The following is a 16,098-nucleotide window of genomic DNA, read 5'->3' as shown; positions in this document are numbered from 1 at the left end:
CCCGTGAGCTAATCTGAAGAACGAAGCTTAGTTCCAGATTTCTTCTGGACACCCCCAGCAAGCACCCCAATGGATTTGTTCAATTCCATCAGCAGCTCACCTGATTTACCATCATAGACTCTCGTGAGAAAAACTTTATGTTTTAATGAACACCACTACTGTAAACCACTACTTTTTGTATAAATATTATTTGCAAATATTCTAATATTAGTGTTTTACTGAACCAAAAAAAAAAAAAACTTTCTGTCCAATTAAGAAATGTACATTTTTACAGGTGCCTAAAACTTTTTTTTACAGGTGCCTAAAACTTTTTTTTACAGGTGCCTAAAACTTTTTTTTACAGGAGCCTAAAACTTTGGCACACTGCTGCTGATCTTTGGGTCCTCAGGCAACACTGCATTAAAATTACTTTGTAATTACAAACAAACCAAAAAATTCCAAAAGTTGGGATGCTTCTCTTACAGACCCATAAGCTTCAATCAAGTTCTAAATGAGTTATTGAAGCAATAATACACTCGAAGTAAAAGCTATAAGTTGTAATATTGGTACTGCTTAGGCCCGAGTGCCATAAATCAGCACAGCAGTGCCAATATTACACGTTATAGCATGAACCTCGAGTGTATTCAGAGGCAGTTCTTTAATTAGGCAAACCTAGGCATTTGCCTAGGGCCTCGACCAAATCTGACCATCCCAGCTACAGTAAATACAACAAAAACAATGTTAATTTGTTATTTGTTACTTATGTAAAGTAAAGAAAAAACATTTCTATTAAAAAAACAACAGAAATATCAGTAGAATACCGAATTAATGTCTAAATACTAATTGTCCAAACACACATACCCCCCTCCGTTGCTTGCATTGAACTAGTCCATAATGTGATGACGTAGCAATGTGCGACAGGACGCGTTTCCTCTAATTACATCCACACCAAAGCAAACACTGGTAATTTACAGTGATATTAAATAAAAACAAGAGTGCTACTGACCAAAATAAACGCTTTTAGGAGAGATATAAGTTATGTGTAAATATTAATAAGACAATACCTGACAAAATCTGTTTTAATGACGTTAATAAACATCACTGTGACAGCGCTAGTCGCAGTTTCACCGCAGCAAAGGACGAGGACGTGAATCACTTATCTAACCAGCCTTTACTGATTTCTGCCCCCAATAACCCTTTCAATAACCTCTAATAACCTTTAATAGTCTTCAATAGTCTAACCTTGCAGCCGTGATGTGTCCACTAAACTCTGTAGTTATAAACATCATGAGATTAGCAGCGCGCTAACTGACCTGTTTATAATGTAATCCGAGCAGTAACTCCGTGACGGCTGCTCTAAACTGCTGCTGTTAGCTGCTTGGGCTGAAAGATGAACTGTAGAGAGCTGTATTATCCGTTTAGTGGGGTTAATTTAAGAAAACTGTAAAAAAAAAAAAAAAAAAAACGCTCCAGACTGACTGGCTGAGCTCTGTAGCCCGTGGCTGGGCTGTAGCTCTGTGACTGAGTTAAGACAGCAGAGCTTGTGCTGCTGCTGCAGCTCCGACTACTGGTTGGATGAGGAACTGCAGATTCCTGTAAGCGAGCAGTTTCACCAGTTTCCTCCACACACAGCTCTGATAAACTGCTTAACCCAAAACTCCTGAATCAGATCGGATAAAATCAGTAGAATATCTGCCGATCTCCGATACTGTATTTTGGCTGAAAATCGATACCGATACACTACCGATCGATCGTTCCATCTCTAGTTATTTGGTTTATGTGTGTGTTTCAAGAATGAGGGCCCCTTGTTTATATTTTGCCTAGGGCCCCAAAATGGCTAGATCCACCACTGAGTGTATTATTGTGATTATATCACAGTTACATTAGTATTACTGTTTATTGAAAGATTTTGAGTTAAAGAGGACGGGAAAATGCAATCTGTTTAGTTTTAAACACTCTGCAAGTTAAAATAGTTCCATTGCTGCTCTGTTTGTAGCTCTGCTGTTTAGTTTGTAAGCGCTGCATATTTGTTAGGTTACCTGTATTTGGCGGAGAAATACATGGAGAGCTTCAGTTACAGTGCATTACCGGCTGATAATGGCTCTCATAGAACGCCTCTCAGCCAGGGTTGGAACTAACTGTGGTATAAAGTTTTTTAAATCATATTTAATTTAATAATAAAAAAGGCCTCACTTTTACATCTGATATGTGTTTAATGTTTAATTGTAAATAAAATATGGGTCTCTCTGTAATGCAAATCATTACATTCTGTTTTTATTTACTTGTATTTGCATTTCAGACCATGTTCCAACTTTTATCTGGAATTGGGTCCTCAGGAAGAGCTGTGTTCACCTACAATAATTTGTGTTCCTGAGCTCAAGCAGTGATTTTCACTATAGAGTCATGCCTGGTTTACAAGTGTATTTTAGTGAAAGTTTGTGTGAAACTGGTTTTGTGTGACTGAGCAATTTGAGAATATTTTAGGGAATATTAAAACACCAATGCTGTCCCATTACTCTTCAACTTTAGACCACTGATATACTTTGATAAATGCATATCATAAGTCAAAATATAACAGCTAACTGCAATTAATTCATTTCAGGTGATGGCTTCTGAAGATCATCATTTCCTCTCAAGTTCTTTATACAGTATTGGGACTTTAGTAGCCTGGGATCCTGCACCGTACTCGTCAGATCTTAACGAGGTAAAACATTACATTCCCATCATCTGTAGTTCAGAATTCTTATTTAAGAGAGAGCAAACATACTGCTGTGTCCAAATACATCCATTAACGATTCTCTAGCTAGCTAAATGAGCAGACTTTAGCTGCACATTTCAATACCAGTTTAAACAAGTCCTTGTCCATCTGGCCTCCACAGTTTCCCTCAGGGAATTCCACAATTCCAGGACTTAATTAGCAGTCTTAATTATCCCATGTGAAGTCAATTTACAGACCTTGGAGTGGCAAGGGAGGGATGTAGTGAACACAAATGTCAAGAGCAGATTCTTTAGCAACAGAAAATTCTCAGAAACCATTACAAACTGACGCATTTCCCTTTTCTAATGAAGAACGAACAAAAAAAATTGTGGGCTCATATTATATTATATTAGCTGTAAACTAATTGTAAACTACTTGTATCATAACATTTAATATGTTAGTCTTTTTAGAATGCAAACCACTTAATCTGTATAATCTTGCTATAAACTATAGGATGCTATATCATTACAAATTAACTTTATATTATATAAGGCATCTACCACTCGTTCTTCTGCATCTCAGCAGTAAAACACTGGAACATTAAAGAGTGAATGTTAATTAGGAAAACAATAACATTTGATTTAATATAAACATTACTGTAAATAGCTACACTACCGTTCAAAAGTTTGGGGTCACTCAAACAATTTTGTGTTTTCCATGAAAAGTCACACTTATTCACCACCATACGTTGTGAAATGAATAGAAAATAGAGTCAAGACATTGACAAGGTTAGAAATAATGATTTGTATTTGAAATAACATTGTTTTTACATCAAACTTTGCTTTCATCAAAGAATCCTCCATTTGCAGCAATTACAGCATTGCACACCTTTGGCATTCTAGCTGTTAATTTGTTGAGGTAAGCTGGAGAAATTTCACCCCACGCTTCTAGAAGCAGCTCCCACAAGTTGGACTGGTTGGATGGGCACTTCTGGCGTACCATACGGTCAAGCTGCTCCCACAACAGCTCAATGGGGTTCAGATCTGGTGACTGCGCTGGCCACTCCATTACCAATAGAATACCAGCTGCCTGCTTCTGCTGTAAATAGTTCTTGCACATTTTGGAGGTGTGTTTAGGGTCATTGTCCTGTTGTAGGACGAAATTGGCTCCGATCAGGCGCTGTCCACTGGGTATGGCATGGCTTTGCAAAATGGAGTGATAGCCTTCCTTATTCAGAATCCCTTTTACCCTGTACAAATCTCCCACCTTACCAGCACCAAAGCAACCCCAGACCATCACATTACCTCCACCATGCTTAACAGATGGCGTCAGGCATTCTTCCAGCATCTTTTTATTTGTTCTGCGTCTCACAAACGTTCTTCTTTGTGATCCAAACACCTCAAACTTGGATTCATCCGTCCACAACACTTTTTTCCAGTCTTCCTCTGTCCAATGTCTGTGTTGTTTTGCCCATCTTAATCTTTTTCTTTTATTAGCCAGTCTCAGATATGGCTTTTTCTTTGCCACTCTGCCCTGAAGCCCAAAATCCCGCAGCCGCCTCTTCACTGTAGATGTTGACACTGGTGTTTTGCGGGTACTATTTAATGAAGATGCCAGTTGGGGACCTGTGAGGCGTCTGTTTCTCAAACTAGAGACTCTAATGTACTTATCTTCTTGCTTAGTTGTGCAACGCGGCCTCCCACTTCTTTTTCTACTCTGGTTAGAGCCTGTTTGTGCTGTCCTCTGAAGGGAGTAGTACACACCATTGTAGGAAATCTTCAATTTCTTAGCAATTTCTCGCATGGAATAGCCTTCATTTCTAAGAACAAGAATAGACTGTCGAGTTTCAGATGAAAGTTCTCTTTTTCTGGCCATTTTGAGCGTTTAATTGTTTTTTCAATTTTACCAAATTGAAAACCTCTGGAATATAATCAAGAGGAAGATGGATGATCACAAGCGATCAACCCAAGCTGAACTGCTTGACTGTGTACACCAGGAGTAAAGGCAAAAAGTTATCCAAAAGCAGTGTGTAAGACTGGTGGAGGAGAGCATGCCAAGATGCATGAAAACTGTAATTAAAATGCAGGGTTATTCTAACAAATATTGATTTCTGAACTCTTAAAACTTTATAAATATGAACTTATTTTCTTTGCATTATTTGAGGTTTAAAAGCTCTGCATTTTTTGGTTATTTCAAATTTTTTGCAATTAAATGCTCTAAATTACAATATTTTTATTTGGAATTTGGGAGAAAAGTTGTCCATAATAAAACATCAATGTTCATTTTACTCAAACATATACCTATAAATTGCAAAATCAGAGAAACAGATTCAGAAACTGAAGTGGTCTCTTGAATTGTTCCAGAGCTGTATAAGGGAGGACCATCCTACCACTGGTCAAATTGCTTTTAAGTCCATGTTAAAAAGTTATTATACAACCACACAGGTCAAATATCTTCAGGTGTATAACAGCGCCAGTAATGAAAGCAGTTAAAAGTTCATATAAACTTGAATATAATCTGTATTGGAGAGCGAGCAACTAGTCCGAGACATGTTGCAAAAACTGGACGATGGGCAGCTGATCTGTGGTGGGTGATGGGGAGGGCTGACTTCCATCAACACTCTAATTAACTCTCTATTCTTTTGCATTTCAGTGGTACAACAAGACAGATTACCCAATATTTAAACAATATCAGCGCTACCGACGGCTACACCCCCAGCAGCCTTTTTATATCCTACATCCCAGTGTAGAGTGGCAGCTGTGGAAGCGGATACAAGACAACATGGCTGAGCCTATCCAGAAGAACCCACCATCTTCAGGCCTGTTAGGTAGGTGATGATATTTACTTCTGTAGAAACATGTAAACAAAGGACACAAAAGGACAAAGGCTATGTTCCCACAGCAGGTGAGAGTGGAATAAATCTGATTTTCTTACCAAATCTGATGTTTATTTTCAGCTTTTTACATTCTTATACTTTTAATGTGACCCATATCTGACAGCACTCAGATATGCAGTGTTAAACTGATGCAAAAGAGCAGCGCTTCACATGAAGTTTCGGTTTCATTTTCTCCAGCATCACAGCATTGTGCGACATGGCACGTCCATTCTGCGACAGTCTTAATTTTGTTTGAGGGAAAAAAAATTAACTCATATGTTTAGAAGGGTCTGTTGCCTTGTCATCCAACCACATCAACCCTCACTTGCTGCTGTTGTCCATTTTCCCTTCTGTTCACATTAAATTTTCCCTCTCCTCTTGTCCATATGCCCCAACTTACAGCCTTTTTCATTCTCATTAACATAAGGGTCACATAAATGCTAATCTGACTGTTTAGACTGAGTCACTTTGCTGTAAATAGGATTTCAATACCACATATTAAAGTGACCCATAGATGCCATTCACTCTGTCACACATATAAGTCACATATGACTTATACAGCTCTGTTAAAAACTTCATTATCTGAATCACTTTCTCTGATTTTGCTATTTGTAGGTATATGTTTGAGTAAAATAAACATTGGTGTTCTATTCTATAAACTATGGACAACATTTTCCCAAATTCCAATTAAAAATACTGTTATTTAGAACATTTATTTGCAGAAAATGAGAAATGTCTGAAATAACAAAAAAGATGCAGAGCTTTCAGACCTCAAATAATTCAAAGAAAACAAGTTCATATTCATAAAGTTTAAAGAGTTCAGAAATTAATTGTTCAAATGTTTTTTAAGCACAGTTTTAATGCGTCTTGGCATGTTCTCCTCCACCAGTCTTACACACTGCTTTTGGATAAATTTATACCATTCCGCGTGCAAAACTTAAAGCAGTTCAGCTTGGTTTGACGGCTAGGATGTTCCATCTTCCTCTTGATTATTTTCCAGAGGTTTATATTTTGGTAAAATCAAGGAAAAACATCATTGTTAAGTGGTCTCTTATTTTCTTGCTGTGTGAACATATGCAAAAAAATAATAACTGGTATAATACTTTGCTTTAGGTGCAGGACCAGCATATTTATCTAATGAGCTCCAGCAGTATGAGCCGAGCAGAGCTCTCAGATCATCAGGAACTGCTCAGCTAGAGCTGCCTAAAGTAAAAACTAAACACGGAGAGGCAGCGTTTAGCTACTACGCTGCTCTTAAATGGAATCAGTTAACAGAGAGCATTAGAAGAGCTCCAACACTAAACATGTTTAAATCCAGACAGAAAACCTACATGTTTGATCAGGCTTTCAGCTCAGTTTAAAACACTGCAGCTCCGCCCACTTTTATTCTGTAACGGCACTTTTATATTATGTTTTTTTTCTTATTTTAATTTTATTTCCAATTCCTTGTTGTTCTTTTACATGTTTTTAATTTTACTTCTCTTTGTTCTAATCATGTATGTTTTATTCATGCTTTATTCTTATTTTATTTTTATTTCAAATTCCTTGTTGTTCTTTTACATATTTTTAATTTGACTTATCTTTGTTTTAATCATGTTTGAATCAATCATGCTTTACTCTTACTTTAGTTTTTATTTTCCATTTTTACTGTTATTCTTTTACATGTTTTTTTTTTTTTTTCTTATATGACTTCTCTGTGTATTTTCTAATTTGTAAAGCACTTTGAATGACCGCTGTGTATGAAAGGTGCTATATAAATAAACTTGCCTTGCCTTGCCTTGCCTTTGCTTCATACATAAAAATGAACAGCAAAGAACAAACCATAAAGCATCTTTGCAAATTGTTGCTCTTCTGTTTCTCCTCTTCTTATCACATTAATACAGAGGCATCACTGCGCTTTCAAACGCAGCGCAGGCTACAACCCTGTTTACTTAAGTGTCCTGTAGATCTAAATGAAGATGTCACTTCAGTCACTGTTGAGCAGTCTTTGTAACTGAGCTCCTGCTATGCTTTAAAGATAAGCCCTCTTCAAAGTCACTTAGATCTGTTTCTGTTGTCATCTTAATAAAAAAACAGTTTCATCCTTGTCTGCTCAGCATTCGAACGCTGGATGTTAATTTCTTAAGAACTGCATCAAGCAGCACATCTGTCTGAAAGATCTGCACTTTTAATACTGTTTCTTTACTCATTTATTCAGGCTTTTCTTTACTGTTATTGTTAACTGATCTGTATAAAAAAACTATACAGGACTGTGCAGAGCTGTGTACTGTGAACACTTACTGTGTAATGCAATGAAGAAGCTGATTAATGACTAATTAAAATAGTCATCAATTTTAACACAGCACAAACACAGTTATAAAATAATGTTATATTATAGTTATGATCAAGGTGCCTTAAAACAGCTTGAATAAGACTAGAGACATATTAAAAGCTGGGTATGTAACCAAATTAAACTTAAAAATACAATTCTACCCTAACAAAGAGTAGACCTAGTCCAAGACTATATATTCCTTTCAATTTAAAAAAAAATCTTTATTTTAAAGGTTGTATTGTCCAAGACTGGACTTAATCCCTGTCTGAGAAAATTCCTCATAGAGTTTAATACCGAACAGGCATGATTCTACTAAATACAGTGGTAAAATAAGACATATTGTTTCTAATTCCCACAAATCGTAAGACCTAAACTGTTCTAAATTTTCTAAGTGTTTAAATTAAAATTTAAATTATTTGTCGTGAAATAACAGTGTTGCTTTAAAGGAGAACTCAAACATAAAATTGACTTTTTCGTGTAGTAAAACATGATAAAGAGTACTAACCTTGGTTGAACAGCCCACCTCCACTCTCCCACAGCATTCCGAGATCCAGTAATTTTGTACTTTTTGCTCAGGGCTCTTTACAATGGCCGCTTCAGGGCATATTTTGCCCTTGATAAATCGCTTTTTAAACAGTTATCTAGGCTCAAATAGCTCCACACCTTCTTGGTAGAATCTGGAGAGCTCTGACATTTAAAACGAGGCATTAATAACTTTAAAAGTGCAGAAGAAGCTTGGTAAAAACTACTGTTTACAACCCGTAGCATTAGCTATGTGTGTCTGTCATAAATGTAGCTAATGCTACGGGTTGTAAACAGTGACTTTTAAAAAGCTCAATGCCTAATTTTAAATGTCAGTGCTTTTTGGATTCTACCAATGAGGTGTGGAGCTACTTTGAGCCTGGACAATGGTTTAAAAAGCGATTTATCAGGGGGTTCTGGGCAAAAAGCACAAAATTAGTGGGTCATGGAAAGCTGGGGGAGAGCAGAGGTGAGCTATTCACAAAAGTTAGTGCTCTTTATCTTGTTTTACTACACGAAAAGGTCCATTTTAAAACTCAAGCCAAACACTATATTGATTACCCTCAACATCACTGTAAAAATATTTTTTTGTTTCTTTCACCCCAGGCACAGTACTGATGATGTCACTATGTGATGTGGTCCATGTGTACGAATTCCTGCCGTCCCGACGCAAAACCGAGCTCTGCCACTACTACCAGCGCTTCAGCGACGCAGCCTGCACCCTGGGTGCCTACCACCCGTTGCTCTACGAGAAGAACCTGGTGAAGAGGATGAACCAGGGTTCAGACCGAGACATCTACACACACGGCAGAGTCACGCTGCCTGGATTCAGCACCTATAACTGCACCGCATCCATACTTTCAAAGCCCTAGAACTGAGGACCACATTTACTGAACCTAGCATCCAGAATGTACCTGTATTATTAATGCATGATTCATTGTATAATCACAACAGCTCATTCCGAACAAGTGGACCTACACCTTCTCTCAAAACGTCGACCGAACGCGTGTAGATCTTAAGTATTTTAATCATTAGCGAGCTGTTCATAAAATTCCAAGAAGAAGAACAAACCTGATGACCATCATTTGTTTACCTGCTCCAGTCCACAAAAGTGTAACCTTATCTAATCTTCTCCTTGACCAAGTAAGTGCTAATCAGCCCTAACACACTGACACCCACTCCTCTACTTCTTAGAGTTATACAAGTATTTGAATAAGTACATTATGATAAATGTAAGCAGTGCAGTGTTTATGGCTGCAGTAGAAATCCTTTTAATGCAAGTGCCAATTCTTTAATTTTTTGAAAAGCTTTTAAACTGCTTTTACTAAGTAGTAGTATGGGTGAACCTAACTATTTTAAAGTGTTTTAAATCTGTCTCTATATATTTAGCAACCAACAAACAGACCCGACAATCACACACACACACAGTTCACAACAGCTAAAAATCTGTACACCGCCTACAGTTTTACAGAATTACAAATGCAAAGCACTGAAAATGAATATACTTAAGCCTCACTGCCACTCCCTAGAACAACCTGACTCTAATCTGACTTTAAACATAAAAGATTTGATTTTTTTATTATTATTTATTTACAATTATTTATTTTGCATAAAGATATTGTAAGTAATATGGCATAAACAAATACACACACAGACACACACACACATCAACACATACACAGCTACAGTATGATGTCTCTTTAAAGGGAAATTCCACTGAAATCCTGCAGGTTTTTGTTCATCAATATACACAGAAATATGATCTATTAAACGTAGCAAAACTCAAGGTTGATGATACAGAACATAACAAAACACAAACTTACCTAATCTAGAACATAAAACCAGACACGGACTGTTCTGTCATGCAAGACACTGTTACACCCACACGTCGCTGCCGCAAGGTTTTCTGTTTTGAGTCAGCTTTAATGCAAATCTTTACAATCTACTGCTATACAGTGTGGTGTTTAGCTCTTGGATGTTTAGGCTAAACTTAGGAACACAAGTTTTAATTTTTCTTATTCTTCCACTTCTTAAATTATTTTGTTACCCTGCAAAAACAGGTCATGCAAACCAAATCATGAGTCAATAGTTAGTGGTCCCTCCCACTGCTTAGGCAAGCAAACTGCCTGTTTGTCTGGTTGGTGATACTATAGCATGAAGTCATGAAGCATCTGTATCACCAATTTGGCTTTGCTTGTCTTTCCTTTTATTTTAGTAGACAGCTCTGGGAAAAAATAAGAGACCACTTCAGTTTCTCTAATTTTGCTATTTATAGTTATATTTATGAGTAAAATAAACATTGTTGTTTCATTTTATAAACTACAGACAACATTCAAATAAAAATATTGTCCTTTAGAGCATTTATTTGCAGAAAATGAGAAATGGTTGAAATAAAAAAAAAAGACAGAGCTTTCAGACCTCAAATAATGCAAAAAAAAACCAAGTTCATATTCTTAATGTTTTAAGAGTTCAGAAATCAATATTTGGTGGAATAACCCTGGTTTTTAATCACAGTTTTCATGCAGCTTGGCATGTTCTCCTCCACCAGTCTTTCACACTGCTTTTGGATAACTTTATGCCACTCCTGATGCAAAAATTCAAGCAGTTCATTTTGGTTTGATGGCTTGTGATCATCCATCTTCCTCTTGATTATATTCCAGAGGTTTTCAAAGAAAGTCAAAGAAACTCTTAATTTTTGAGAGGTCTCTTATTTGTTCCAGAGCTGGGTATATATATATCAGTAGATCAGTAGATGCTGAAGTCCATAATGCTCAGAGTTCTCTCACCTTCCACAGAGTCAAACTGTAAAAAACTTCATGTAGCTTCAGATTAGCTCAAGAACAGTAGTGTAGACTAACAGAGTGTAAAAAGCTTTATAGAATAGGTTTTCATGGCTGAGAAGCTCAATTTAAGCCTTGCAGTGCAGACAAGGTGATACAAGGTTTCACAGTACAGTGTATATTTATATAGTTATTTCTATGCAGAGCACTAGAAAAAAATATTAATTTATTCTATCAGTGTTGTTATTAACAGTTCATTTTATAGCTATAGACTCTCTTACATGTGTCCTTTGCTGCTGTCTTGGTTTTAAATAAGGATTGATCACTCCTTTTCATGTTTCCCTGTGGTCTGTGCAGCATTTCACAGTGGAATTATGTCATATTAGAAGGGGTAGATTTTTACATATGCATTATATACAAACTCAACATCATTTGTTTTGCATTTGACTATTAACTGGCTAACTGACTATATAAAGTGACTAAAAAGGGAGTAATGTTCCTCATATTATAAAAACATTGTTAAATTTCACAACTTTTTTTCTCTTTCCTTGCTCTTTTACTAGAAGCACTTGCTTGATTATATCTCTGACAATCTCATTAGAGCAGGCATTGAGATGTTAAAAAAATTAGATGAAAAACGGCAATATACATAAAAATATATGTTAAAACCCCCATTAGAGACATTTCATTCTAACCATCAGCACATTAGGAGACCCATTTTGTATATTTTTGGTGGAATTACCCTTTAACAGGCCACAAATCAAGGCGAGGTTGTATTGTATATATGCATTTGCTCATTACACTGTGAGGAACTCGCAGGCTTTATACCAACAAGCGCTGGACACCCAGTGCTGGGACTGTTCAACCCTATTCTTTAGAGAATGTTCTTGCATGCGTAGCTAAAATTGCACTTTGCCATACCTTTGATACAGTTCTGTTCATTGTGTTGTTCTTCTTATACAAGTTCAGTGAAAGTGCATGGATGTTGTTTCACTGCCTTCGAGATGCCCTGTGCTCGTCCATAATGTTATACTAAGCCTGATTACTGCTACTTATCATTACTTTTAACTCACGAGGGTTATCAAATCCATGACTGTGTCCACTTAACCACCATTAACTACATCCTCATTAACTTACTTCAGCAATTTTAGAATAGTCTAGTGTCTAATCTATAAAACATGCAAATTGTTATGTTTAGTTTTTCGTTCCTAATTTATGCTAGAAAATTAACTTGACTTAAATTTGGACTATGCACATTTCATTAGCATTTATAAAAATGAAACCACTATATTTTAATATGATTCAAGTAACTTTATATATAAGGACATTATTTTCTCAGATTTCTGTGTAGTCTGTGACTTTTTCCTGCATGCCAAATTATGCCAAATTATTTTAATATTCATTATCTCAGCAGCCTCTGTAGACATTCAGATACCAAAGTTCATAAAAAAAATATTTTTCTATAGGTTTCTTTTCTGATTTGACCGAATTCAAATTTGGAAGATCCACATAATAATATATTAATTAAAAAACAACAGGTTTAAACTGCTGATAGTTTAGTAGTAGATGTAAATGTACGCTCTTGTCTTCCACATCACATTTCACTTCGACTGTGTCTAGAAGATTGCCTGGGAGCAGATATGACAAGATGTTCATTATAATGTGGACATAAGGCCAGGCTTAATTATACACTGGTAGCATTATTTTCTCCTTTACTCAGGAAAGGGGCAAAATGAAGTTTGAAGATTGTGGCAAAACATCTGAACTCTGGCTAAATATTCTATTTTGGTCCATCTGTAACATTAGCTTTGATGTATTCTTTCTTTAAAATAGCAGTGATCTACTTGTGTTAAAATGATTAAAAAGCAATACCAAATGGCTAAGCAACATGGTTCAGATAAATACCAGTTTTAGTGTGATTTAAAGCCTGAAAAATATTATTTAAAAATGATTTATTAACCCCAGATGCTGCGTGAATATGTGTGTATATATGCACTGATTTGTATAAAGGTTTTACCAAACATGAAAAAAGGGAGATTTTAATATATAGGAGAAAGGTGCATGTTATTTAAACACCTATAATCCAGTACATAAAACCTTTTTCTACTATCCAAAAAATGAGTGTATTAATCTTGTAAAAATATCTATCCAGTCCGTTTAAAAGTTCACACATAATGATGTTATGGGAAAGCTAGAACATTATCAGAAGCATGATCTCCTTTAATCTGTTAAATAACTTTAACAATTAGTTAGATTTTCAAACTGAATAAGCTTGGGCAAGGCCTGTCACAATGATTGTCCCAGAAATAATTGCGATAATCGATATTATTGTAAATTTAAGATTTAATCAAGCATTTAATGCCAGGGATACATTAAATATGATAACATAATAGCATAATAATGCAAATACAGAGTTTTAAAGGACGGTGAACATTTATTTAAAAATAATTTAGGAGGGTTGGAGTTCCACAGTTTTGCAGTGATTGTATCTAAAAAACACAATGAACGCACAATGCAGCCTATTTGACATAGAATACCCATAGTTCATCATGTTTCTTGTTTTGTTTGAAGATCTGAATGCAAAATCATAAGGAAGAACCATGTTCAGTTTTATGAACATTAATGCAGTGCCCTCTGCTGTCACACAGCAATAAGCTCAGAAAATCAGTGTCTGAGTTCATTCACTGCCTTGTAGAATTCTGTCCCCTATTATACCATTTCAATGTGATCTTGTGATCTAAATTTTCACACATAGGGGATAATAAACATGGTATAGTTTTGGACACAGCTTGAAAATTCACGATCAATATAAACAAATATGATATTTAAATTAACATAATGATTTCTGCATTAGAATTAAAATGATTTTGTTGTTTCTTGTTTTGTTGTAGATAGTTAGCTTAACCTGAACAACATTTTTTATTTTACGCTAAATTAGCAAGATAATGCTGCACATTATAAAATCCAGCTAGAGTTGAGAAAATGTTTTTCAGTGATACTAACAGCTGTATGAAGCTGCATGAATTTATATTCAGTTTATAAAAGGGTATTCTGATTTTAATATTGAATTAAAGAAAAGTAACAATATGCAATAAGTGAACCAAAATTAAAACCATCATTGGTTTTAAAATTGAGTAAAGGACTTATTTTTTGAAGGGGTCGTGATTTTTTGGGTCATATTTTACCAGAGGGTGGGGTGAGTCCTGAAAAGGCAATTTAACCTTAAACTTATATTTATCTGAGCCAATCTAACCTGTCTAGTATGTATGTATTAGAGCTCGGTTTTAACATGTAAAATATTGTGAGAAAAAAAATGTGAATCTCAGCCACAGATTTAGAATCTATATTAGACTTGTGAATATTTACCGCTCTGCTAATACCAGATCATTGTTACTGAATTGGTTAGAAACACTTTGTAGATTATGTTTACCAGGGCAGCAATCACACTGCTACCAAGACTTGATTAACAGAACATTCTTTTGTTATATAAGTTTTATATCATGGTGTCATATTCTCATTACTGCCACAATACTGCCATTTCATCAGTTTCACAATCAGACTTTCACAGTCATGATGGCACAGGAGCACACAACACAGTCAACATTCCAAGCTTTCTGTCCTTGTCTAGTGCAAGCTAATATTTCTGAACCACTTTTTGGCCAAAAAATGTTGTTTTCTTGCCAGTAGGCACAACAGTTCACTCATCATTGTATAATAAAACCAGTACTGTGTGTGTCCAGATAAATAAACTATACAGAACGGATTGCGTGTGTGTTTTTTTTCTGTCACAGTTTTGCCTCAATGTATATATATATATATATATATATATATATATATATATATATATATATATATATATATGTGTGTGTGTGTGTGTGTGTGTGTATCTATATATGTATATGTGAGAGAGAGTAAAAACATTTCAAATTTACAATAAAACTTGTTTCTTCATTTAAATACAAAAAATAAGTAATTTATACACGTATTAATATGCCATACCGTATGTATGTAAGTACAATACATAGTAGCATAATACAAAATATTTTAGCTTGAGAGCACATATTTGTAATGTGTGGTAGCATCCTGAATCATAACTACATTACTGCTGTTTGTAACAAATGGAACAAACCAAACCGTGTGAAAATCAGGCAAAACTTTGTAGAGTTGTCATTATTATAGGTATATTATACACCACAGTCATATGGGGCGCATGGGAGACCTATCCAATATGGCGGCCGAGCTGAACGTCAGCTCCAGTAGGCGGCGTCAGTCTATGAGGCGTCAATGTGTATTATGTCTACGGTTTTGCCAGCGAAAAGAGAAAACATCTATTTTAAAATAGGACTGACAGAATACGCATACCATTTTAAAGAGCCTAAATCTTAAAAATAAAAATCACATAGTAGTGAAAAAGATGTGGACTCCCCGTCGGGGAATCGAACCCCGGTCTCCCGCGTGACAGGCGGGGATACTTACCACTATACTAACGAGGAGGACCCGAGCTCGGCCTCAAAACTAGCGCTTTTAAACATACGAAAGATATATGATGTAATTAGTTAAATTATTAAAAATTTAAAAGTAATGTAAGGGAAAAAGAGCCTAATGATACGGCTAAAATGAGGCTAAAATAAAACAGTCCCTATGTATAAAGCTCTGGAAAAAATAAGAGACCACTTCAGTTTCTATGATTCTAAATCAGTTTCTATGATTTTGCTATTTATAGGTAACGTTAAGGTTTTATATTCTAGGTAACGTTGTGGATTGTATACGGTTGTAAGTTATACTACGGACAACATTTCTCCCAAATAAAAATATTGTCATTTAACGTTAGAGCATTTAGCAGAAATGCATATAAAATAATATAATAACATAAAATAATATAAAATAATGTTTAATAACAAAAATGCGAAGAGCTTTCAGACCATATTAATTT

The 16,098-nt window shown here is 35.5% G+C and overlaps 1 protein-coding gene and 1 non-coding gene across 3 annotated transcripts in view; one reads left to right on the top strand and one right to left on the bottom strand.

Moving 5' to 3' along the window:
• st6gal1 (ST6 beta-galactosamide alpha-2,6-sialyltranferase 1) overlaps positions 1-16,098 on the top strand; it is a 77,433-nt gene that overhangs the window by 21,996 nt on the left and 39,339 nt on the right. The window contains exons 6-8 of one of the 2 annotated variants that reach the window (XR_007424981.1): positions 2,582-2,683; positions 5,330-5,504; positions 8,992-11,047. Coding sequence is in view for 1 of the 2 variants with exons in the window: in XM_007254156.4 (XP_007254218.1) it covers positions 2,582-2,683; positions 5,330-5,504; positions 8,992-9,257 (543 nt within the window). In the remaining variant the exon portion in view is untranslated. Of the gene's footprint in view, positions 1-2,581; positions 2,684-5,329; positions 5,505-8,991; positions 14,929-16,098 lie in introns of those variants that run through there. The other variant, XM_007254156.4, reaches the window with a different exon arrangement.
• trnad-guc (transfer RNA aspartic acid (anticodon GUC)) lies at positions 15,587-15,658 on the bottom strand. Its single transcript has one exon. It is a non-coding gene; the product is annotated as a tRNA-Asp (tRNA).

Source organism: Astyanax mexicanus, chromosome 17 (genome assembly GCF_023375975.1).
Source record: "Astyanax mexicanus isolate ESR-SI-001 chromosome 17, AstMex3_surface, whole genome shotgun sequence".
NCBI classification, from domain to species: domain Eukaryota; kingdom Metazoa; phylum Chordata; class Actinopteri; order Characiformes; family Acestrorhamphidae; genus Astyanax; species Astyanax mexicanus.
This window is presented reverse-complemented; position numbering and strand designations above follow the sequence as displayed.